The sequence below is a fragment of the Gambusia affinis genome, linkage group LG11, assembly GCF_019740435.1.
Source record: "Gambusia affinis linkage group LG11, SWU_Gaff_1.0, whole genome shotgun sequence".
Taxonomy (NCBI): Eukaryota; Metazoa; Chordata; class Actinopteri; order Cyprinodontiformes; family Poeciliidae; genus Gambusia; species Gambusia affinis.
Window position 1 is genome coordinate 17,494,261 of NC_057878.1, and position 25,559 is coordinate 17,519,819.

Here is a 25,559-nt window from a genome sequence, read left to right on the forward strand (position 1 = left end):
AAAATTGTTAATGAATATCATTTCCTGTTAGATGTGATCTTGCAGTCATTTGGATATTATCTGGACTTGACGCCTGAGAAGTTGGGTTGGTAAACAAAGTACAAAGCTTGTTTAGACTACTGCAGTTTTTTTCTTTCTTTTTTGTCACATCCTGCTACTAATAAAAGTTCAGGATTTCAGAGCATGTGTGAAAATGGGAGTGGAAGACATTTACAACTGCCCTCATCTCTTAGAAGTCTTTACTCTCGAAAGGCAGGAAACTCTGCGGCTATAAAGGCTAGAGTGGCAGCAGGATGTCAGAAGAAGATTCAGCCACACTGATGCACACAGTGGCATAGATGCATTTATTGTATAGTTGCAAGCTGTTTACCTAGTGATTATCAGCATGGTGTGGCCAGATAGAACATAACAACCAAGGCTTATTACTTCTTGCTGCTATTTCACTGGTTTCTAAAGGAACATAATGTTTAAGTAGTACACCTTGATGCAAATCTTTGTGTCCTTTTCAGTGATTCATTGCCCCCAGGCCAGTGAATCTTGAGGGCTGGCCATTTGCAGAATGAATGTCTGTGCATTCCTCTTTTGGCAAACATGGCTGATGGCCTTAAAGACTGTATTGGCTGTTTTTAGATGTTTTGGAGGGTGTGTGAAAACGGTTGTCTAATTGCTATGGTGACAACTGCATTGAAGGCTTGTTAAGTGAAGAAAAACCTTCAATAATTTCTCTCAGTGAATTTCACACAAAAAAGGCCGTGATGAAACTTGCAGAAGGAAAAACACTATTTGTACAAGAATAAAATGATATGTGCTGGTGTTATTTGAGAGTACAGGAGTTAAAATACTGTTGAACAAGCTTTCTGTATACCAGACTCTCCTTGTCTTGGACTTCTGAAAGCAAACAAATCAGATATTTTGCAATTCCATAAGAAAAGATGAAGACTCCACATGCTTATCTGCTTTGCAGTGGGGATTGTCGGTGTTGTTGTTGGTGTGTAGGTGGTTTGCAGGGTGGGGCACCAACGAGGAGAAAAGTCACCTATTGTCTCTGAGTACATTTGATCTAGGGCAAGTACTTTGTATGTGTGTGTGCAAACACCCCAGGCAGCAGTGTATCCAAGGAACAAAAACCTGCTATGCTTCTGCCTGCTACAATTAATTCATGAGTGACAATTGCACATAAGCAGGGGGCCATTTGCATTTGGTCTCATTGCTCTGCTTGTGAAAGAGGGCTACTGCTGAGAAACTGAAGGGCCATGAGAGATGGAGCCTGGCCAGGCCTGATGGGGCACTGCAAATTCCAAAAACACTAAAGTCCCTCTTTCATTCACTACTTGATGGGACTCTTGTCCTGTGAACATGTGCTTCCAGAGGTTAAAAAGCTCCATGTTCTGAGCAGCACTGTGATGCTTCTGTTCATAAGAACACTGATGTATTAGTCTCAGTGGAATGGCACTGTGGTGTTTTAGATTGGAGATTTTGATTATGATCTCTGATCACAGCAAAACAACTGGTGGATACAGGGTGATGACGGTGGGATATCTCCTCCATGGATAAAGAATGCTTGTCATCATTTGAGGCAATCGTTATGCAAAGAGATGATGGTTATATTCTTGGCAGATCCACAAAACACTTCTAGGTTGAAATGAGGAACATTTTTGCCATCTCTAAGTGTGAAAGGACTGATATGGCAAGTGGGGGGTTGAAATCAGCCTACCTCTGTTGCCCCTGACTCAACAAGTGAGGTAATCTGACCCTTGCTTCATTTGCAAGGGTCAAGAGATGCAAGTCACTTGCTGACTTGTATATATGCCGGTTTGGTGGGTCGAGGGAGTCTTGGAGGGATCAAATGTGCCTTGTACAGCCAGTCAGGAACACTAAGAGATAGAGGAAATCCTTAAAATGTGGCACTGTTTAAAAGAAAATAATGTTCTGCAATAGTAAGAGATTGATTACCAACTTATTTGCAAATACAATGTAAGCATTGTGCCCAATTTCACTCTATATTTAAATTTAACACATCTTGACCATTACTATATAAAGAAACAGCTACTTGCCTTTATAACTATTTTAATTACTGATTGTTAACCACATCAGTTTTTCTGATGGTATGGTATTTCTGATGGTATTTTAAACAAGTTAATATTTTTGAAGATATTACTCCACATGTACTCTGTACTCTGATTCTGAAAAAAGATTTTAATATTCACCCTTGGCTAACTTCCTTCTGACCTTCTTTAGGGTTTAGGCTCAGGTTGTTTACTCTTTATTTGTAGTTTAGTTGCTCCCAGTGTTGTATTTTTGCTTGGCACAGAAAGGCGAGCATGTTGCTCTGCCATGCTGTGGTGTGGATATGAATGCGGCCTGTTGCAAAGAGTACAGCTTTTGCCCTCAGGTTTGCATTACACCCACATCCACCTAGGAGAGGACCATCTGTGTGTCCCTGATGGCATGTCGGCTCTTTGGCTCTCTGGTTGCAGGTCGGGGAGGCATAGCGACAGGGACACGGACAGCAGGCTCTGCATTGCCCTGAACTCAGCCTGTTTCTTCCACTTGCCGCCCTGCGGTTCGCTGCAGTCTTCTCGGTGCCGGGGCTATTTGTGCCATGGTAACCGTGCCAGCCTGCCAGCACAGACACAGATTCCACCTCTCGTCTCCCTCTCTGCCAGCTTGATGACTCAGCAACTCCTGCAGGGGTTCAGCAGCCTCCCTCCTCAACCTCGGTGATGCACCATGCTCATCAGACAAAGTAGTGTTTTGTCATTCTCTCATTGTAGCTGACCTGAATACTAAATGCAGGGTTCCTATGCAGTGTAAAAAAGTATGGAATTTGATGTCAGTGCTTTTCCAGAGTATGGAAAATTCCAAGACTTTAGTCACTATCTCATCGTCTTAATATTGTTCTGTCCTTCCTCTGTAGTATCCTTTCTTTTTCCTTGGATATTTCCTTGCGACCTTCCTCCCGTATGTCTGTCCTCTTTTTGTTTCTTCCTTTCTTCTTAGTGTCCTGTATTTTTTGTTTCCACCAGTAATTTCTTTCATTGCTGCAACTTTTCCTTCCTTTATTTTCTTGTGTCCTTTGTTCTTTATTTGGGTTTCTTCTTTCTCTTGTGTGTCCTTTTTTCTTCCCTGGTTTCTTGTCCTTTACTTCTTCCCCTCTCCTATGTGTTTCATCCTTTCTCCCATGTGCCCTTCTTTGCTTATCACTATCCTTCCCTTTCACAGCTCCTTTCTTCCTCTCTTCCTTGTATCCTTTTTACCTTTGTTCTTTCTTTTCTTCTTTAATCCCTTTGATGTATGAGTCAGTTACTTTCATGTTTTTGGAGATATATTTAAAGTCTGCCTGGACTAAACATTTTGCAGAAATTTATATTGAATCATATTATGTGATGTTTTTAAGATGACCTTATGCCACCAATGTAAAGTTAAGTTAGGGAATTTATACATTAACTTGTGTAGGATCCCAGTAAATGGACTAAAATAACAAAGCAGCCAGCCACATGGAACTATTTGAGCTCCTATGGAAAGCTTTTTCAACCATCTGTTGTAGGTAATGGATGATGGTGTTAAGATTTTCAGGAATGTCTAACATGTTTCTAATTCATCTTGACTGCTTTTTTAGGTTTAGTTGTGCTAACAACAGAATGTGAAAGGCATGTGTAATCATCTCTACATAATCGCTTTAAGCTCTGCTCAACTTCTTAGAGTGGTTCTTATGAAGACAGCTCTCTCTCGAGTGGGATCACTGTAAGGAGACCAGGATGAGAAACATGCCGTCAAAAAATATGAGCTACGATTACTTTTAAGTCTCTCCAGTAGCACTCAGCGGGAGTGCAGCTGTACCCAGTTTTGTGTGTTATTGAGATATTTCTTGCTGCTGTTTGAAGATTAATTAGATTACGTTGTGCTGAATTGTGGTCTGTCGCCTCTTAAACTCAGTTCCAAGCGTGGAAGTCTTAAAGGTTTGTAAATAATCGCGAAAATACTTGTCCCAAAATAACATTTTTGAGCTGGTTAGAGTGCACTTTATTAAACAATTTCCCATTCTCAATCTTTTGGGTGTATTAAAATGTCAACCAAACTGTTGAATCAATTAGAGCTTCAACTCTTCTGGGAAGGCTTTCCATGCAGATTTAGGACTGTGTTTTTCTGGAATATCTGGCCGTTCAAGCAGAAGTTCATTTGTGATCTCAGACACAGATGTTGATGGAGAAAGTCTGACTCAGAATCTCCTGTTACACTGAAGCGCTAGAGTTTATCTTACTGGGCCCGACTTCTAAATAAAAAGCTTTACAATATAAACCCCTTCACACCTAACTTTACACATGACAATCCACCATGACCGGTGCCATTCTCCTGGCAAATGTCGATTCATTAGTCGTCACTGATCTGGATTCCAGTGGCGACTCAATCTGATTTAGTATTGTACTATGTGATGTAAGGCTTGGATACAGCCACTAGCCTCTCTACACACTGTTCTTAAGCTAATGTAAAGACCACATGAAGTTTAGAGGTCTGTAGCTGGTGACTCTGCAGACAGTTGGCGACTTCTGTGCACAATGACCCTCAGCATTTGCTTAGGCTGATCTGTGGCTTTCTAAGTGGCTGTCATTCCTAATAATGACTTGATTGTGGCATCTGCTCACTGCACCATGCTGGAACTCACTAAATGTGTGTAGAAGCAGGCTGCATGCCTAGGTGCATAATTTCATACACCCGTGACCATGGAAGTGATTGAAACACCTGAATTAAGTGTTTTAGAAGAATAGTCCAATACATTTGGTAAAATAGTATTGCTATTTACACAATTATTACTTGTAAAACCTAATCAGTAAGAGAAATGAGCGAGCCCACCCTTGGCAAAATGTCAGCCCTGTGAGCACTTGCTACACAACACAGCCAAGGAATTCAATACACAGGAGAAAATGCCTGCAACACACAGTCACAGAGCGCCACAAAATGGTGTAGTTGAATTGCAATCAGTTTTGCAGATGCTAGCCCTGCCTCTCTCCTACTCAAGAATCCTTTTTGAGGTTTCCAATGTCAAAGCTGTTGGCCAGTTTCATGTTTCGCCTCAGTGTTACTTTTTGTTGTGCTTTTGATAAGCAAAAAAATAACAGTCATATTTTCCAGTCCTAAGCATTAATTCTTATATAAGAGTTGTAAGAACCTCACCAGATTAGATTTTTATCCATCTTTTTTTTTTTTTGAGAAACTGGATACATTTTGCTGGAGATGACTTGGACTGCAGTTGCACCAAGAACACCTTTTCCTTAAAGAGACATGAAGTTTTAGGAAATTATCTATAACAAATAACTAATTTGTTATAGTTTATTTAAACCAGTGTGTAATTGGAAGAAAGGAACTAGTATCAAGGGTATTAATTTAGATCCAAAAGCCTTTTGGCCTTTTCTAACAAAGAAAAATGTAATGAACCATTTTCTGTCTGAGGCTGTTAAGTGGAGACACAAGACACCATGATATTCTGCTCTCTGAGGCTTATTTATTTTGTGATATTTTTATTTTTATATTTTTCACCAGAGATGCACCCAGTAGGCTCTTATTGGCACATACGATTTCCTGGTTTTGTGTGTGGTTTAATGTGCAAATCGATCAGAGTCAAACATGGAAACATTTAATTAAACTGGAAATTCAAAGCAAATGTCTTGACAAACTGATCCATTTCTTATAAAATCCAATTGTGTTCAAAGCAATCCAGACCTGTCCCATACATGCTATTAATTAGATTCAACTCTTACTGTATACAACCCAATTCAATCTGGTTTATAAACTGATGCACTCAAGTTCCGTCTATCACATAGTGCCATTTGCTAAAAGGCTGTATAAGCAATTGGGAACACAATTTCTGTTTTATTGAGGACACGTCTTGACACAGAAAAACAAGGCTATGAGTACTTTCTATAGGAAAAGGATGAACAGAATGAATATCTCATGCTTCATCTAGAAAAATTACATGACTCAACATAGAAGCATTTTATCAAGGGAACATTCCATTGTTCATTTCTTATTTGTCTTTCCAAAGTTGTTTACGTCAATATTTTTCTGACACCCCCAAGAAAGAGGTGCAGCTAAAGGCAGTAGGACTGGACCTGGTGTACCTTATATGGAAAGGAAAAAGATGAGGACAGTCTTTAGGCAATTTCCATCACTGGCTGAATGAATGACCCCTCACTACTTCTTCAAAAGGCCTACATAGTTCTGACTGCAAGACAAGTTTAGTTTCTGTGCAAACTTAAATGGGCACCAGTACACCCAAGTGTATTTCCTTTTTTCCGTTTGCTATAAGACGAGCCAATAACCCCACTTCCCTCCCCCTCCCCATAGCAGGGTGTCCTTCTAGCTCATGTCCCCCCTGGCACTAAAGCTAGACGCTAGACCTCCCCCTCCTCTTAGTTTACTTCACTGACACAGGCTGCCTCCTCCCACATGTCTCTCTCTGACCTACTGTCCTCTTGCTGCCCACAGGCCTTACCTCCTCCTGCACTCCTGCCCGCTGTCTGCCCCTCTGGCGTTCCTCCTCTCCCTGGTCCCAGGGGAGCAGACGGAGCTCCTGATTATCTCTGTGTGGCAGCCTCTGTTTTGTGCTCTGATTAAAGGAGCAGCATGTGGTCTGCGTGCAAGCGGCCTGTGCAGACGCCGCCGTTGGCCGATGCTAACATTACGTGCTTAATCATTTATGTCTGGGAGATGGGCACAAAGGCCTGGAGAAGGAGGGGTGGGAGTGGATGTAGGTGGTGTTGGGGTGTTTATCAGCGGCACAGATGCACTCAGGCACACATGTTGCTAAGATAACGTTCCCAGTGCTTGGAATAACATGACCAGGGCACACTCCAGGCCATGTTTCCACAGACTGTACATGTTATCTTTATAAAATGAGCAGCTTCAGAGTTGACTTCCCTCTCTTAGCTTGTATCGGCCGATGAAACTGGCATACTAAAGGCTTCACAAACTTAAACCTAGACGCACTTTTTGCATCGCTAAAAACACTTGAAGCTCAGCAGGACTTTTGCAGAAAATGGCAAAAGTGAGTTTATGAGCAACGTCAGTGATTCAATGCAATCGGCTGGGTTTCCTTTGATGTTCAACATGTTTTTAACCAGTTGGGTTGGCATCAACTCTTTAACTGTCACCCCAAATACTGTCACATGCAGGTCAATGGGGACACCAGCGTCCTCGTGGCAGTTAAAGGGTTAAAAAAAATCTAAGCATGACCCCATTGTTTTATAATTAGAATAACTATAGAATCACATTATTGAATTAGAATGACTGCATTGAAATTACTTATCAGGAGTGGGCATCTCCAGATACGTCCACCAGATCTGGGTGTGTTTTTGGTCCAACACGCCCGTAGCAAATGAATATTTTATTAGCGGGCTTCTGCAAAAAAGGTTCAACCATTTAACATATTTGTTGGAGCAGGGACACACAAAGTATGCAGGACACTGGCTCTTGAGGATTGGAGTTGGCCAGTCCCGAACTATACATTTTGGTTTGTAGACTGCATTTGTTAATTTATTTGTAAATTTGCACTGTCTTAATAAAACTGAATTAAAGTGAGTGGAGGTAAGTAGCAAAGGTCAATAATCTTTGCTAGGTGTGTGGGACAAAAGGGTAGGTTAAGAGTGTAAGAACTCTATTCCTGCTCTGAAATACAGTGGTGGCAGTAGAAATGAAAAGGCAGCATATTAAGGCATTTTCCAAGAAGTTAAAGCTTTCACACAATCAAGCCTTCTAGATGAACAATGACTCTAATCATCCCGCCGAATTAAAGGCCTCGACCAGAGTCCCATAGAAAATTTGTAGCCAGAGCTGAAAATCTGTCCAAACAAGGTGGCCTGGAAACATTACACCAGTTTGGTCTGGAAGAATGGGCCAAAATTCAAGCAAACTTTTTGGAAGGATGCCCAAAACATTTCACCCAAGTCATACAGTTTTGAAGGCAACTCTACCAATTACTTAGCAATTGTATGTATTCTGGCATTTAGCAAATACAAATAATTTACCGAATTACCTTAATTAAATGAAAAAAAGGCCTACAGTGTTGGCAAATATCTGGTTTCAGCTGTGAAGGCAACTGTTCACCATGTATTTATTGTTCTGTGTGACTTTTGATCCTTCATACTCTCCAGGTAAATGATATTATTCAGGAAACCTTGCTGTCCTGCCCCCCAATCCCACTCCCCCCCCCACCCCTCTTCTCCTCACTCTTGCCTCACTGCCAAGTAGCTTGTCCCTCCAACACGCACAGACATCCACACACCCCTCTCTCTCACAGAGGCAGCCAATAAGAGAGCACCAGTTTCCCCATTGCTTGCCACTCAATGCCTTGTTGCCAGGGCCAACAGGAAGGCATGAGACCCTCTTTGCTTGAGCATTTGAAACTTGGTGTTGACTTTTTTTTTTTGTGAAAGAAAGAAAAGGTCTTCATTTATAAAATTGCGTCTTCTAAATATGTCTAGGCTGACAGAATGATCAGCTCTTTCCCACTGAAAGAAGCTAAATTTAAAAGTACCAAACTAACCCTACATTAGCTAGGTTTACATGCAAATTTTCCCTTTTTTTTCAATTAAATAACAATGAGGTTTTCATTGAGTGTTTTCCTGCTTCTTTCTTTTAGGTCTACAATGACAAGAGGGGCCTTTCTTTGGTTTCTGCTCGCCCTGGTTCTTCTCTGTTCCTGCGAGGACGGTAAGAATTTTGTCTTGAAGCACATCAGAGCTAAAAGACCTTCAACTCTAACAGTTAAAGCTTCTTCTTTTTCCTCAGACACAAAAAGAAAGGATCCAGTTGAAATGAGTGGTTGTGCTACCTCTAAATGCAGAGTTTTACTGCACTGTCACCAGAGTACATACAGTCTTTTCTCTGTCGCTCTTCTTTCTCTTGCAGCATACACCAAAAAATCACACATTTTTCTTCCCCCTTCTCACCACCCGTCTCTTAGTCTGTCTCCCTTTCATCTGCTGTCTGGCACTGTTATTTTAAACAGCTGCAGTGGATTGCCATGGAAAGTGCTTTTCAGAGTGGCAAACCACTCGTTTTGCCCATGTTTACAGCACATTCACTTTAACCAAATCTGGAAGAAGGATAAGCAGAAATCGTTCATCCCGCAAAATCAAACAGGCTGTTTGCCTTAAATGGATGGGTTTTTCCATGCAGGATTTTCTCTAAAAAAGATGCAATCTGATGTGTGGTGTAAATGTTTTTTTGTTTTTTTTTTTTCCAGGTGAGGACATCGTGAGAGCTGAATGTTTATGTGAAGGACCGTCTTGCAAGGGTGGGGAGAGATGTTTTGGCTGGCAGTGCTTTGCTTCTCTCTCAGTGCTGAATGGAACGACAGTCTTTGAGAGAGGCTGCGTTGTTGAAGGTGATGAAGATGGGCCGTTGCTCTGCGGACAGCCACCAACTGCGGCGCTGGTGGTGAAGTGCTGTCACGGACATTTGTGCAACATGAATGTCTCGGTACAGTTCCCAGCGAAAGGTGAGGTATCATCCAGTCTCTGCACTGGAAATATTTAATTTCCAATAATTTTGAACAGTGCTCCATGTGATTTTTTTTTTTGTCGGATTTCGTTTTGTCTTCAGTGACATTTATGAACTGTTTTTCTAAAAAAATATGCTAGCTAACATAGTTCTGTTGTATCACCACTTGGCTGAACGACATTTGCTTTCAAAACTGGGTCACTTCTGTTGAGCTACCAGGATCCCCCAATCATCATCTATTTTTCTAGTTTTACAAGCTTTATTCAAGCTTTTTTTTGTTTTTTTTTTTTTGGCTGGCATTAAAAGGCCTGAAAAGCTGTTTTAGGGACAGTGCTGTGTGAAACCGACTTTCCATCATGTTATAATATTCCCTCATCAAAAACATACCTGGAGTGTTGCCTTGACTCTTTCATGCATGTTTGAGAAGTTTCTTAATCTCCTGTGGAAACTATTCAGCTGTATAAAATGCCTGGAGAATTGAGGTGCAGCTCCTCCTCTTTTCAAACCACAGCTCCTCCTCTTTTGGAGGCACAACTCTTCCTCGGAGCTGCAGTTTCCAAGCTGCAGAGCTTCTGCATTACACAGCACCTCTCCCCCACGACTCCCTCACTCGGGTCCTTCAGGTTAGAGATTATGCATAATATGTGGTAGTGAAGGATGGTCGATATATTGCAAATGTAATGTAGTTTTTTTTTTATTTAGCTTCATAGGAAGCTGAAATTTAGTCGAGGCTTTGGTTCTTGGTGCCCCTGCCCTTTTTATCTGCAACTGCCAGTGTGAAAACCAAGACAAAAATACACTATAATAAAATATACTTGCATTAGTAACGTGAAAATAAATCATGATGAAATGCATCACATTCAGTTTTTACAGTATCAGTCAGATCCTCCAAATAAGGCTTTGAATACCAGATTTATTACTTCATTTCCTGAATTGGTGAAAAAAAAATAAAAAATCTCAATACGTTTTTTTTCCCCCCTAATTCTCTGCTGCTAATAAATTGTATTGTTTTGTCTCTAAGACAGCCTCCTAGTTTTCTCCTGGAACGTTTCACAGTGCTGGATCATACAGAAAGAGGGATCTGTGACCACTTGCATTGCATAATCTATTTACATTGACCAGAGTCCAGGTAGTCATTTACGCTCTCTTCTCTTCAGAAGATTTAAAACCATGGCCATTTAAAATCTGCAATAAAGGACTTACTCCTCCTTTTTTTTTTTTTTTTTTTTTTTTTTTACCACAAACAGTTGTAAAATCATAATTGGACCAAATCTGTTACTCTTAAATCTAACAAAGTATGGACTGTAGGACTATTTTAAACTGATATGAATGAATTATAATGTTGAAAACAACTTCAGAAAATGACTCCATACTTCCCTTGTAATTACTTTTTACCATTTTGAAGTGACTTTACTTGGCTTTTAAACCACTGGAAAAATAATCTGATATTGATGTTGGATTCGTTTGATTTCCTGATTGTTGTCAGAAGTCTGGTGTCTCAATTTGCAGCAAAGCTATGTTGAGGGACGAGTTTTATTTTTCTACACAAGCAGCTATGCGTCATTGTGAGGAAACACAGAAATGAAAAAGTCTTGATAATTTAAAAGGTTCAAGGGAATTGAAAAGAATGTTCAAAGCACATAAATGTATTGTGGCTTTGGTGAGTATTTCTGATTTCCCAAGATAAACAAATGTTTGCATCTTCTTAAAGACGTATTGTGTTTTCACGTCATATTGATTGTCCTTAGAAACAGGATCACATTCAAATCACATTCATGAACTAAAGCAAGATTTTAATGTTGGTTACATTTTATTTCATAGAAAATTGTTATGGCTACCAGTAAAGATTAGTGGTTATTGTTTAAAATAATCACTTTAGCATTAACACTGATATCACTTATTTTGAAAGTCTAAAACATTAAAAAGTGTGTTTTCTTTCCCTCTAGTTTGATCTGTTTTAAGTGTAGGATTACAAATAGGGAAAACATTTAAAACTAAGTGGCGTCTAAAGCAACTGGCCAGCACTTTCCACCCACATGTTTTCTGATGTGAGTGAATGCCATTTAATTGAATGGGTTAGCAATGGTATTGCTCTAATGGGTTTTTCTCCTATCTGTGTTTCCTCTTATCAGATGTCGAGCTGTCTGCCGGCAGACCAGTCCTCCGAGACCAGGAGTGTGTGTGTGAGGGAGATGCGTGTGAGCACGGCCGGCGCTGCACCGGCCAGCAGTGTTTCTCCTCTCTGAACGTGACGGACAGGGCTGTCGTCCAGCGGAAGGGCTGCCTGAGGGACGACGAGGAGGGCAGAACCACCTGCGCTATGGCACCCTCATCGGTCTATGTCGTCAGGTGCTGCCAGGGCCATCTGTGTAACATGAACGTCACGATGCAAATTCCAGGAAAAGGTGACTTTGTGCACGCTGGCTGCTGCTCACCACTAACCTTGTTATGTAGCATGCAGAAGATTTTCTTGGGTAGTTTATAAATAAAAGGAGCGGAACTTTGTAAATTTTATTGTAATTTTTTATTTTTTTTAGTATTAAAGTACGTGAAATTAAATCCTTACATGCTGCTTTTTCCTTCTTAATTTTGCTCATAAGGGGAAAAGAAGCTCCTGAGCGAAGAGGAGCATGAGTGTGTATGCGAGGGCAGCTCCTGTGTAACGGCGAGTCGCTGCTTAGGCCTCCAGTGTTTCTCGTCTCTGACCGTCAGCGGTGGCTTGCTTGTCCATCAGAAAGGCTGCTTCAAGGCAGTGGAGCAGAGCACAATGACCTGCAAGACGCCGCCATCCAGGGAGCAGATAGTCGAGTGTTGCCAGGGGCATCTGTGCAACATGAACAGCACCGTGAGCCTTCCAATCAAATGTACGACAACGTCTGAATGCTTCACAAAGTTCAGAGCTCTTAAAAGTTTTCATTTGATTATCACCTGTCTTGAAGGACAGGTTTCTGTGATCTAAACTGCAAATTGGATAAGAAATGTTAAGTTTCAAACATCTGGGAACTATTTCCATCCAGTTCAATGCAGATTACAATAAAAAAAATAGACAATAGGGTAACTATTTTAGTTATATGTAGAAGTTACAACACCAGTAAACACACAGATAATGGTTTATATATCATGTGCTCAGAGTTGCTTTTTAATATCCCTTTATCAACTTTGAACATCTACAGACTGAAATGTTTGCCAGTTCTTGGTAAACGGCTCAAACTGAGTCATATTTGGTTGTAGAGTTTTCAAACCTTGCAACAGATGCTCCATTAGATGAAGGACTGGACTTTGTCTAGGCCATCCAAACACTTCTATGGTGTTTGGATGGATTTTTGGATGGGGTTCACTTATCCTATCACTAACTGACCAGATTACCTATCCCTGGTAAACTAAAGCATCACTCCAGCTTGATGCTGCCACCATGTGTGAGTTTGTCCTCACACAGTGTTTGTGTGTGATCTTACCAGAGCATCTTATTCCATAAAACATTCTCTATACTTTTCCATTAAAAGCAGATTTATGAATCAGAATCGGCTGTATTTGCTTCTTCCACACTTATGTACTTATTAATTTTTCTGTGTCAAAAGACATCGATTGTCTCTTGAAGATTGTAAAAAATATTAAGTAACGTAAAAATATGTATGTAGACTCATTTAGTTTGTGATATAAATTCACATAATCTTAGGGAGTAACCTTTTCTGTGTTGCCCTTTATGTATGAGTTGTTAGAAATATGAATGATCATAGTAAGTAGAGTTCTAGGTGTTTTCCTTGCTAAGTGTCACCCTGCCTTCTCTAAAAGTTTGGCTAAAGACTGAGCACCCAGACAGAGTTGCTAGTTATGTGTATGAAGGAGTTCATTATGTGAGTTGGGTAAAGGGGGAACATTGTCTGTGCTGAAGGAAGAGTGGAACACTCTTCTTTGGAAATTATGAATGGTGGTCAGTTCATTCTGATGACTTGAATTGATTCACACTGTGAGCTGAATATGATAGAATACCTTTTTAGTCTATTTGAGTTAAACCCCTACACATCAAAGTATTACTATAATACTTAAATGTCCACCCAAACTGTCTGAAAGGACTATATTTCCTGGTTTTACCAGAAACAGATCTTGTGTCCATGCACACAAAAATCCACTGTAATTATATTCACTTTTCTCTTTTACCTTGCAGTCGACGAACTGTCCAGCCACAACGTGACCACGCTGACGATGGCCATTGTGGCACCCATCATTGTACTCATCATCCTTTCCGCCGCCGCCATCCTCGTGTTTAGACGCATCCACCGCAACCAAATGGAAAGGCTGACATCACGAGACGCCGAATACGGAACAATAGACGGACTCATAGCGTCTAACGTGGGGGAGAGCACTCTGGCGGTATGTATGGCATAATGCTATGGAGGTAACCCACTTTGATGTGTTTGAAAGGAAGAGATTTTAGATAATTAAACCAATAAATTTTAATAGTTATCTCAATAGAATCACCTATTCTATCGAGGTCAAAACTGGCATCAGTCAAAACTGTCTATTGCTATATAAAGCTACACAGTATTTCAAATCCCAACTGTCCTTGTGAATGTTAAGGACATTCCTGGGTGTTGGTCTTTGTCAGAGGGCAAAGTGACAGTTTTTACTTTAACATGACAACAAAAAACAGCTGACTTAAGAGAACTTAACATGTCTTCAAAGTAAAATTTTTTGGGGGGGAACCCCAACATATGGCTTTTTCAGAAAGTTTCAATTTCTGAAAAAACCTCAGAGAACTTTCATTGTCCATCATACACCCAACATCATAATGATTGCTGAGCTTTTCTTTAGGGATCTGGCTTTGAATTTAAAATATGGCTTCTCTGTTTTTTCAGTAATGGATGTTTTCAGAGTCTGATTGAGGATATAAATTGCTGTTTTCTTAGTTCACTTCTCTTCTGATTAGAAAATGATTCCTGCTTGCTGTACTTGGATATGTAATCTACATAAACAAACATTATGCAGAATTTTATGTTTTCACATACTTTGATTAAGTGGAACTTTTGCCTGCTGTTTGCACACACTGTTGACATAATAGTGCATAATAGGTACTTGATGCATAATAAATGCCTTTTTGTGGAAGTGTGGTTTAAAATTTTGCTCTAAACTATACTTTAAATATGAATTTTAAATCCCACCACCAAGTTTGTGACTCTGTATTAAGACACATTTTTCTCAGATGTCGTTTCGTTCTCAGTTTACAGGACTGAACATCTGTACCGGTAATGTTTAGGTCTTACACGAAGCAAGGCCAACATGTCTTCAAACATGATTCAACAGTGCAGGCCACGACTGAAAGCTGTGTATTTTCCTGATCGTAATCTCAAAACTGTTTTTCTGTCAGAGGGGGGGAAAAAATGGTTCTGCATGAATATTTGTGTGAACGCTGTACTCGGGAGAGTAGGGGGGAGCAGGAGAGTGTTTTGCATCGTCTCAGTCATTTTTTTTTCTTCTTGCTGCCGACTCCTGGAGGAATGTTTTTGCTATTTATTTTCTCTCCACTCAACTGTGGATTGTGCGTCTTCCACAGTGTGGTTTGTGTGTTTGAGGGCTGCTAAACTGATCCAGAGTTTAGGTGGAGCCCTGTGGTTAGCTTTTCGTCTGAAAAACGACTCTGCGGAGCATTTAGTGACTCATACAAGGCAATCGAGATGAGCAGGAAAAAGTCAAAGTTTAGTCTGTGCCCAGCTACAGCCTAATTAAAACCTTCCATGATTAACTATCATTTTGTAAGAAATATATTCAGTTCTTATACATGTTTATACCATCAATCTACAACAACTTGCTAAAGTATTTAGTTGTTGAATTTTTTTTTATTTTTATTTTTTTACTCTGGTTTTATGTGGTAGACCAACAGAAACTAGTGTATTTGGAAATGTATGAATAATGTTAAATGATTTCCATAGTTTCCAAAAAAAAAAAAAACACTTTGCTCTGATATATCTAAATGCAGTGGTGTATTTTTTTCAGTTTTCACACATTGTTTTTTTGGATTTTTTAAAAAATTATTTGCAAAAAAATCCACCTGTTAGATTTTTTTGACATAGAGTATATTTCAAATTCAAATGAAAATGCTGCTTATGAAACTAAAATACTTATCAAAATACTGCTTGATACACTGTTGGCTTGAGCGCTGTTCATTTTCCTTGTTGCTAATTGGTCGTACCCCACAAGAGCATAGATGAGGAAGACTGTACCAAGACAGTTTCAACTGTGCATATTAGGGTGTATATGGTGTTTGGATTATTAAAATTAGTAGTGTTTATAAAGGGCCCTCAAGTATTCGTAGTGGTTGTGGTCATCTGACAAGTTTGGTCTGCTGGTAAATCGACGAAGATATGGATGTTTAAATTTCTGGAGCTGGCCAGCAGTGAGAGCTTTGGAGCATCAATTATATGAAGAAGCATCAACAAAATCTACAGCAACTGTGTAGTTGCTGTAGAAATTGTTAGACCGTTACCCCAAAAGATTTGGGATGAGTTTGTGTGGCTGCATAAAAATGGATGGCACACTACAAATTTTTATTTTTGAAAAATCTTAAACCTCGCATCATTTTCCACTTCGCAGCTAAGTGCTATTTGGTGTTGATTGATCACATAGAATTAGACTGACATTTGACGTGATGTGACAAAATATTTGGAAAAATACAATTCTGCGCAGCACTGTGTTTTCTTTCAGTCCATTTGGCAGTGAAGGGCCTAAATATGGAGTCACGGTTCTTCTGCTTCAGCATTGTAAAAAAATAAAAATATGCTTGACTACCTGCCCAGCCATCCTCCCCGACAATAACAATATTGCACTGCTCTGATTGCCTTCTGCTTACAGGCCTGGCCCTAATATTACCTCCTGAAAAATCTTTTTTTTTTTACCCATTTCAACTTTCTGCAGCTCTCTGCAGAGTAAGTCATCATCTATTTTATGGTCCCAGCCTTGCATTCCTGTGTTATGATTCCAAATTGTCTCTCAGGCAGCTCTTGCATTATGCATCTGTTTATCTGAGCCATCACTTGTCTCTGTTTTCAATCTGTCTAGCCCCCTTCCCCTCCTCTCTTTTCAGTCATTTGTTTTTGCTCAGCAGCTGCAGACTTTGCAGCTCTGCACTGCCCCCCTGTGGCAGCCTTTCGACACTGTGTGCAGTGTAGACGAGATAAAAATAAAAGGATTAGCAGCATTGCGCCTGTTTTGGAGTCTGGCTCTTGGATTAGATAAAATCTCCAGCGCCCACACCAGTCACTGAGGAGGTGGTGCCTTCTCTGTTGTTTACTCAGCAGGGGGCACTCTGCATCTCCAGCACACACACATTTCTTACCCCACCCACCCACACACACCTCCCAGTCTTTTGTAGGTGCCACATCAAAGACGGCTCGCGTGTGTTAATCCCCATCTGACTCCCAGATGCTCTGTATTTCATCATTTGCAGTCCTGAGCCTCAGGATTTTCTTTAGGGCTGTTTTCATCAAAATGGCTTTCTTACCAAATTATACACAGGCTCGCACTAACATAAACAGCCTCCTAACCCTGTATGTTTTTGGGCTTTTCCAGGATCTTCTGGATCATTCCTGCACTTCAGGAAGCGGCTCAGGACTCCCGTTTCTCGTACAGAGGACTGTTGCTAGACAGATCACTCTGAATGAGTGTGTGGGTAAGTTGCAGGTCAAACACTGTAAACTTCCTCTCTCCAAATATGGTCAGTTCCTGCAAAACTGAACAATCTCTGTTCATCCTCTCACATTATTCATGTTTAGATGGGAACAAATCATTGATGCCTTTATCAAATAAATTGTTTCCTTGCACCTGATGAGCCTGCAAAACTGTTTTTGTCTTTGCTGTTCTAAGGGAAATATTTTTATATTATGGTTCTAGTAGAAATAAGGAAATAAAGTATTATTTAAATTCTTTAATGAACCTATCAGTGTAGAAGATTAGTTTTCCTTTACAGTACTAGCTTTTCCTGGTCATCTTGGTGACATTTTTGTTCTATTGAAACCTCACAGAAATTCATTTGTGGCCACTAGAGGGCAGAAAGAATCTGGTGTTCACATATCCTACCAGAGTACAGTCGAGTGTTCATCAACAAATCCTTCAGCTTAACACAGATATTTACTTCCACATTGTTGCTGAAGAGGCTAGTGTGCATTTTAAATCTTTCTCCTCTTGCCGTTGTCCAGGTAAGGGCCGTTATGGTGAAGTGTGGAGGGGTCAGTGGCAGGGGGAGAGTGTCGCTGTGAAAATCTTCTCCTCCAGAGATGAGAAGTCCTGGTTCAGAGAGACTGAAATCTACAACACTGTACTGCTGAGACATGAAAACATTCTGGGTGTGTAACATGTTTGTCAACAACAAGGCTTTCAAAAATGCTGAAAATATTTATTTACTGTTTTGTTTTTGTTGTTGTTGTATTTTTGTTTTTCAAAAAAATAATTGTGGTGTCTTTACTGACCAGCAATATTGTGTTTAGAATAAATCCTGCATGTTGCATAACAATCAGAGGTTTCATTTAAAATCTGACTACTGGATAATGTTCTGCTGGGAATTTCTACTGTAAAATAAAAGGATGTACTGGATCTGTGAGGAATTTTCAGATTAAAAATGTTCAGTAACCATGTAAGAAACGTAAAATACTTTTATGATAGCTCTGAAATGTAGTAGACATTTTGTAGTTGATGTAGATCACTGTTCTGCAAATGACTCTATGATAGGCATCTATCTTTATTTGTGAATTGGGTTAAACCTTTCTGAGCACTAAAGCCATATTTTGAATTTCACAAAACTGAAGTATATTATTATTATTATTATTATTTTTATTTTTTTTTACATACAAACAACCCAAGCTTTTCCTGTTAAAATAATTACAAACAAAAGTTTTAGAAGTCCTAATATATCTACTTAGTAGGAAGTGATCTATGTTGATTTAATAATACAGGAAGAGTTCACATAAATTTCATGTTATTAAAAGAAAATTCTAAAAGGCTTGAGAGACATGTTGGTAAACATGCATTATTTTCCTTTCTAGTGAATTTCTGGCATCAAAATATAGATTTCCTTGAACTGTATTTTATTTACTTGCGTTTTTGTTTTTAAATTGGTCAACTGCTATCATATTTTCTTCCACACAAATAACCGGTCAGCTGCTTAAATATGTCTCTCTCAACTCAGGCTTCATCGCATCAGACATGACTTCTAGGAACTCCAGCACTCAGCTGTGGCTCATCACTCACTTCCACGAAATGGGCTCCTTGTACGACTATCTTCAGCTCAGCACCCTCGACGCGTCCAGCTGCCTCCGCATGGCGCTCTCAATAGCCAGTGGCTTGGCACACTTGCACGTCGAAATCTTTGGCACTCAAGGCAAGCCAGCCATCGCCCACCGAGACCTCAAGAGCAAAAATGTATTGGTGAAAAAGAATGGACAGTGCTGCATTGCTGACCTGGGTAAGAATATTATATTTTGTGTGAAAATACTGCACAGAAATGTATTTTTGTATCCAACTCAGATTTCAAATGTTAGAACTGTGTAAAATAGTCTTTCCCTTTGATGTTGTGGTAGGACCTGAGGGTTTGAATTTTAGTTTTTACTTAATAGGACTTGATCAAAGACATTTAGAGGGTTTGTGCATCATGCCGTTTGGCACATTATTGTTACAGAAGAGGTTGTTTGAATTCTAAAGCACAATAGTTTCAACATCAGCGCAAATATCCTCCCATGTCTGTCTGTCTGCTAAGCCATACTTGTTGTTAAATTAGAAAAACAAGCAATACTAAATATATCAGATGGCTCTTAACCAAAAACTCATTTGCAAGACCTTGGAACATTTAATCTGATGCATCAATGTTCCATTTCACAGATGCTTGAAGCACATCTAATTCAGCTGAAAGGCTGGGTTAGATGTAATGAATTTGGCTGTTGATGACGTATTGTGCTGTGCAGACAAACACGGTGGAGGTTGTTTGTCTCGTCAGCGAGTTGTTGTTGTGTTGAAGTACATCCTGTGTGCTGGAACAGGGCTGTTTCCTCTAAATTAGCGGTGTTTTTTGTTTAATTCGACTATACGAGCCCAGTGCGCTATCTTTGATATAGTCATTTAGGACTGGAGACCTCCCACTGACAATGCAGCAGGTTGTTGCCGTAGAGACACGATGTTGAACATTTTATTTTGGACCGTTTTCATTTGCAAAGCGTTTTCTTGGTTTTTACTTCAGGTCTGGCAGTTATGCATTTTCAAGACACCAATGAACTGGATGTGGGCAACAACCCTAAAGTTGGCACCAAGCGCTACATGGCCCCGGAGGTGCTGGACGACTCCATCCAGATGGACTGCTTCGAGTCCTTCAAGAGAGTGGACATCTGGGCCCTGGGCCTTGTCCTGTGGGAGGTTGCCAGGAGGACAGTGAGCAACGGTCAGTAGCTTCATCAAAACTTTTTACTTTCTGTAGCAGTGACAGTGATAAGCTGGTCATCAGGAAAGCAGGACAGCATAATGCAGTGGTTCCCAAAGTGGTGTGTAGGTTTATGTCTGGTTGAACGATGTGTGTGTACGGTTGATTTTTATTTTTTAGTTTTTTGGGGGTGGATTTTATTGTAATCTATAGGGGGGCCCAGAAGAAAATCTTTGGCCACCACTGGCATAATGGCAGGTTAATATGAAGCTATGATTTAGTTTAAATTGTGACGTGATGATCAATGAATGAGTATCACATTAAGGCCTCATTGAGCCTCCATTCCACCATATTTTCTTTCAGATGTTTAGAAATGTTGGTTAGCCAAACATCATGTCAGCAACATACTGTCTAGATTTTTGTTGTCTTCAGCACTTCAACACTTTATTGTGTTGCAATGAATTTATGTATTATTTGCCAAAGAAATTATTTAGAAAATAAAGAAGAACCAAATAACCATTCCATTTCTAAAAACATTTCAGTGTTTTTATAGGTTTCTAACAGCTGGACTGTTAGAAACCTTCTTCAAGGAGGAAACTGTTACCTGGGCATTTTAATCGGCAAAATGTCATGTTATCATGACATCTTGTCATCATAATATGAAGTGTATGGAGACCCCTGCTGTGCTGGTCTGCAGCAGCTACTCAGTTTATGCTAATTATGGAGTCTAATGTGAAGTTTTGTTTGACCCTAAAAACTTTCATTGACAAACAAAAAGGATCAGAAGCTGCATTTTCCATATTTCCACTCGTCCTTCTTGCATCAACCTCAGCAACCTAACTTTAGAAGACTAAATCTTTGTTGCAGTCATCAGTGAACCATCGATCAGAGTATTGTGACTTATGTATTTATTTATACTTGCTTGCATCCTCTCCTCTACATGTAGGCATTGTTGAGGACTATAAGCCACCATTTCATGACGTGGTCCCCAGTGATCCCAGCTTCGAGGACATGAAGAAAGTGGTGTGTGTGGATCAGCAGAGGCCCAATATCCCGAACAGATGGTTCTCGGACCCGGTGAGTAACAGTCGAACAGTTTTTTCACTCACACATACTCATATTACAACGTATAACTTTATGCTGCAGCCATTGACAAATACACTGAATCATTTCTTCTCATCATCCAGACTTTAAGCTCCTTGGCTAAACTCATGAAGGAGTGCTGGTACCAGAACCCGTCTGCCAGATTAACCGCACTGCGCATCAAAAAGACTCTGACGAAGATTGACAACTCTCTGGATAAATTCAAAACAGACATATGAGCCTTTGCTTCAGAAGAAGAGGCCTTCAAAGACATCCAGAGGATGGGACATCTTATAGAAAGTCTGAGAAGATTAAAGACTTCATGGGTTTAGTGCCCTTATAGTGGCACAGACCTATATTTATTTTAAAAATGCTAGGCGGGACACATTTTGGCATCCAAAGATGGCTCATGTAGTCTTGGGGAAAAGGAAAACATCAATTCAATCTGACATAGGAGCTGGACTGTTAGAAACCTTCTTCAAGGAGGAAACTGTTACCTGGGCATTTTAATAGGTTTATTGTTTTGTGTTTGCTTTTTGTATCTTAGAAAGGCACATTTTGTTTGCCATGTTTCTCAGTTTGAAATACATCTGGACATAACCGTCTCACTCTTCTCTTTAGTTGTACTCTATTCATTTACATTATGGTACATTCATATAGAAAAAACCAGGCCAGTTTGGTAGCTTAATGTACATCTGCAGCAGCATTCGCAGTTCCAAACAGGAGGCGTCATCTTGTTCTAATGCGCCAACGTTTACTCTGCTGTAAGAATAAGTTTAATCTGAAATGTAACATTAAGTTGTATGGCTGCACCTGTGGTTCTTTTGCTTTCACAGATGTGTATCATCCATCTAAAGATACTCGGTTGGAAACAGTTTTGTGTATTATGTCAAATTTACAGTCATATTTTTTACAGCTTTGTACACACAAATGCTTCAAGTTTAAGTAAAAGATTTGCCAGTTACTGCTGAATTTTCCAAAGGCCTGTAAGTAAGCCTGTGAAGCCTGTATTCTGTCTTAACGCGTGCATCGTTGTCCTAATGCGTGCATCGTCAAGTAAATGAAGTCAAACTTAAGCCTTTTTTTAATCATTTCTTTTAAATTTTATATCAATTAGTGATTTCTATTAATTAAACAGAAAAACGATGTCTGTCTCATTTGTCTTGATGGGGTTTCTATAAAATATACCAGAAGTGGGTTTTTTTGGGGAAAAATAAATGTTTGTGGCAATCCATTGCTGAGGAAATTCAGGAAGAAATTGGTGACCTTCACAAAACTTCAGGAACCCATCTGTTCTTTCATTGCACCTCAATGTTTTTAATACTTGTGAACCTGCTCATAGTGTACATCGGGAAAACTGACTTTCTGCATCAGCATTAGCGTTGCAGAAAGTCTTAGCTCCAGATAAATTTCTGGAATCTGGAGCAAAGTCAGCCCACTTTACATTCTTTAAGTCAATTTCAGTTGCATATAAATGCAAAGGAACATTATTAAAGCGGAGGGAAACATGATTAGCCCTTGGAGAACGTGGTAGATGGCTTTGTGGATTGGGTGAATCAACAACAGCAATTCAGTTCAGTCAACATTTATTAATTGGCATATCTTGCCAAGCAGTAGTTCAGTCAATGGCCCCTTTTGAAGTTACTGTGGCCCAGAAAGATGACACAGTAACTTCTATAAAGAGGAAAAAACCTGAATAAAAAAAATCAAAAGTAGCAATAATTTTACAAATGTGAATGTGTGAAGTTGTAGGAGGAGAAGTGATCATTAAAGCCTCCAGTGTGGAAGGCTTCCAGCCAAATACCCTCCATTACTATCAGACGACCAGCACCTCCCCACAGCCGACGTCTGCATCTCGTGTCTCTACGTGCCACAATATTCTTCTAAACAGATCCTTAAACAAAAACTCCTGCAAGCAATTAAAACCAAGAATTTTGGTTTTGTGGAGAGGTTCAACTGAAAGCTGGAATAAAAAAAAAAAAACGGTGGAAAAAAGGTTGTTGTGTAATATTTACTTAGTTGCATTTTTGTAGATTCATTCCAGCAACCTACGCCAGTGGCAGCATAACTACACAGAGTAGTACAGTATAACCTAAGTGGCTAACTACACATTTTGGAAAGTTTTAAGGCTCTTAAAAATAGACAAGGTGTCTGCCTCACAGACTAAAACTGGGAACTGGTTCCACAGGAAAGAAGCCTGGTTTATTCAAGGAAAAAATAAAAACTACAAAGCTATAGTTAACCTTGTGTATTTTATGTACCCTTGTCTATCACACTTTTTCTTTCCACTCAACTTTTTCTTAATTGCTTGAATACAGCATTTTGAAAACCAGCTTGTTCAGAAATAACCTTTCTTGGCTTATGCTTGTTGTAGAGGGCGGTAGTGTCGTTCTGGATAGCGATCCAGTCTGCAGGGTTTACCATGATTATGTAGCCAATCACAGTTATGTGAAAAAAATATATATTTTCCTTCAGTAACTGAAATTGGGATTTTCATTAGTTGTAACCCATAATCAAAAAAAAGTGGTAAGCACTTGATATGTATCACAGTCTTATAAAATTGAGTTTTACTTTTTAAATAAAATAACTGAGATAAATTACTTTCCTATCATATTCTAGTTTGCTATGTATCTGTATGTTCAAGCATTCAAAACTATGTTCAACCCCTTAATACTTGCATATAAATGGCCTAAAAGCAAATTTTTATTCAGATTGTCAACCAAAACCACTCAGCACAGAAATCTAATAAAAGTTATATTTCTGAGTGATGACCTGCCAACAGCTTTCAGATTCACATTCATAAATGATCATAATATTTTTTCTGACGTAATCTGCCCTGTGCTCACTCAGATCAGAGCTTCATGGTTGCTTTATAGAAATGACTATTCTGGAAAAACTGATCTTGGTTTGAAACTAATCATTAAAACCAGTTATCCAAAGCTGTTAGTTGTATACTAACAAGATTTTCAGTTGAACTAATTTAATCTCTGATTTGTGTAAACAACAATGAAAAACAGTCAACTTCAGAGTTGTTATGTGGCAAAGTGGGAAATAGTTCAAAGTGCATGAGTACTTTCTGAAAGCATGGCAAAAGCATGTTTTCCGTTGTGCTGATGAAGAATCTCCTTTACCTCCCTCTCTCTGCCTGGCGACACAGGCATCTGCTGTTGCCGTGGAGTCTGAGCAATGCAAGCACGACTCTGGCCAGAAGTCGCGCGCAGTAAATAAGTGCAGACAAGTTTTGCAACAGAGTACAAGCTCAGCAAAGTCAAGTAGCACTGTCAAAGGTGGCGAGTTTTCCCTCCATTTCCACCCCATTTGGGCTGCTGACAGGAATTGCAACATCTCCTGTGGTGTAACTTGGTCTGCTGGCTGGAGCACACGACCATAGTGGCCTCGCAGAGCAAAACATAACATTAGTTCAGACAACAGAACAACAAAGCAGAAAGGAAGAAGCACACAGCTGAAAAGTGCACGTTTGAGAGAAAAAAAATCCTCACGAAACACGTGAAGAAAGAGTTATGAATTTGAGAAAATCAACAAACACATGAGGAGATCAGAAGACAGGAAAACATTTGAAAAATGTTCTGAAATCTTGACAATTTATTGTAACAAAAGAGCACAAAGAAACATGAACCAGTGGAAATGAACCACATAAAAGAATTTCATTTGTTTTTCCAGAGGTATTTCAATTAAATAGAAAAATATATTTTATTGTTTGTAATGCATTTTTATTATATATTACTATGAAAAACAAAAAAAGTGATGATAATTTATTTGGAAAGTTTATTTCAATTTTATGAGCCACAACCTTTTCCTGCTAATACCAGAGCTGTAGAATGAAGAAATCACTTAAAATGAACCTGCCTGACATGATGAAGTAGGCTAAAAGATCTCAAAAAGCAACGATGGCGAGATCCAAATCCAAGAACGGATGGCCTGCCGTGATTCCAGCAGTTTCTCTATCAATGTTTCAACCAGGAAGACAAAAAAGATCAAAAGCACAGCAAGACGTGCTTGTCTCAGTAAAGCTGTCATGACTCAACATGAGAACTATGAGTGAGTTTCAAGGTGTTTTAGACCTTGGCCTAAATGTGGGCCAAAACTAAACTAAAACTGACCTCCTGTCATCTTATACTGAGTGGTTTGTGTTTTATATATTAATTATTTTGGTGGCTATTGAAGTAAAATATATTTAACAAAAATATTACACAAATCACCAACATTTTCACATTAGGTGCAGGTTTTTAGGGATTGCTAATTTATAATCTTCACTATTTGTGCAGATGTAAAAACAAAGCCTTTTCAGATCACTCTCCATGTGTCTTCGTAAGAAAATGTCACAATTAAGCCATTAAAATAGTTTAATGATTACGTAATAATCATCAAAGTAACTTTTTCCATCTTTTTTAAGTCCTCGGCGGTGATGCAGGTTCATTTGATTATATTTACTGTACGTGCAGGCTGGAGGTAATTTCCATATTCATCAGGTAGGCAGTGACAGGAGGTGGAGGTGGACCTGCTGCAGTTAAATGGATGTTGCTGCACACTTTCACTCTGCTCCATTCACATGTCTGGATCG

At 39.5% G+C, this 25,559-nt stretch overlaps 1 protein-coding gene across 2 annotated transcripts; it reads left to right on the forward strand.

Annotated features, from left to right (window-relative positions):
* Positions 1-2,482: 2,482 nt before the first annotated feature.
* Positions 2,483-22,112, forward strand: LOC122840032 (activin receptor type-1-like). 2 transcript variants are annotated; one of them, XM_044132148.1, is made up of 12 exons: positions 2,483-2,746; positions 8,636-8,706; positions 9,242-9,496; positions 11,631-11,903; positions 12,099-12,362; positions 13,664-13,869; positions 17,062-17,161; positions 17,688-17,834; positions 18,674-18,949; positions 19,718-19,915; positions 20,841-20,971; positions 21,082-22,112. In XM_044132148.1, the coding sequence occupies exons 1-12, from the start codon at positions 2,724-2,726 to the stop codon at positions 21,214-21,216; spliced, it is 2,079 nt and encodes a 692-aa protein (XP_043988083.1). In that variant the 5' UTR covers positions 2,483-2,723; the 3' UTR covers positions 21,217-22,112. The 2 variants fall into 2 exon arrangements, with proteins under 2 accessions (XP_043988083.1, XP_043988082.1); XM_044132147.1 differs by having other exon boundaries at positions 2,503-2,720.
* Positions 22,113-25,559: the final 3,447 nt, after the last annotated feature.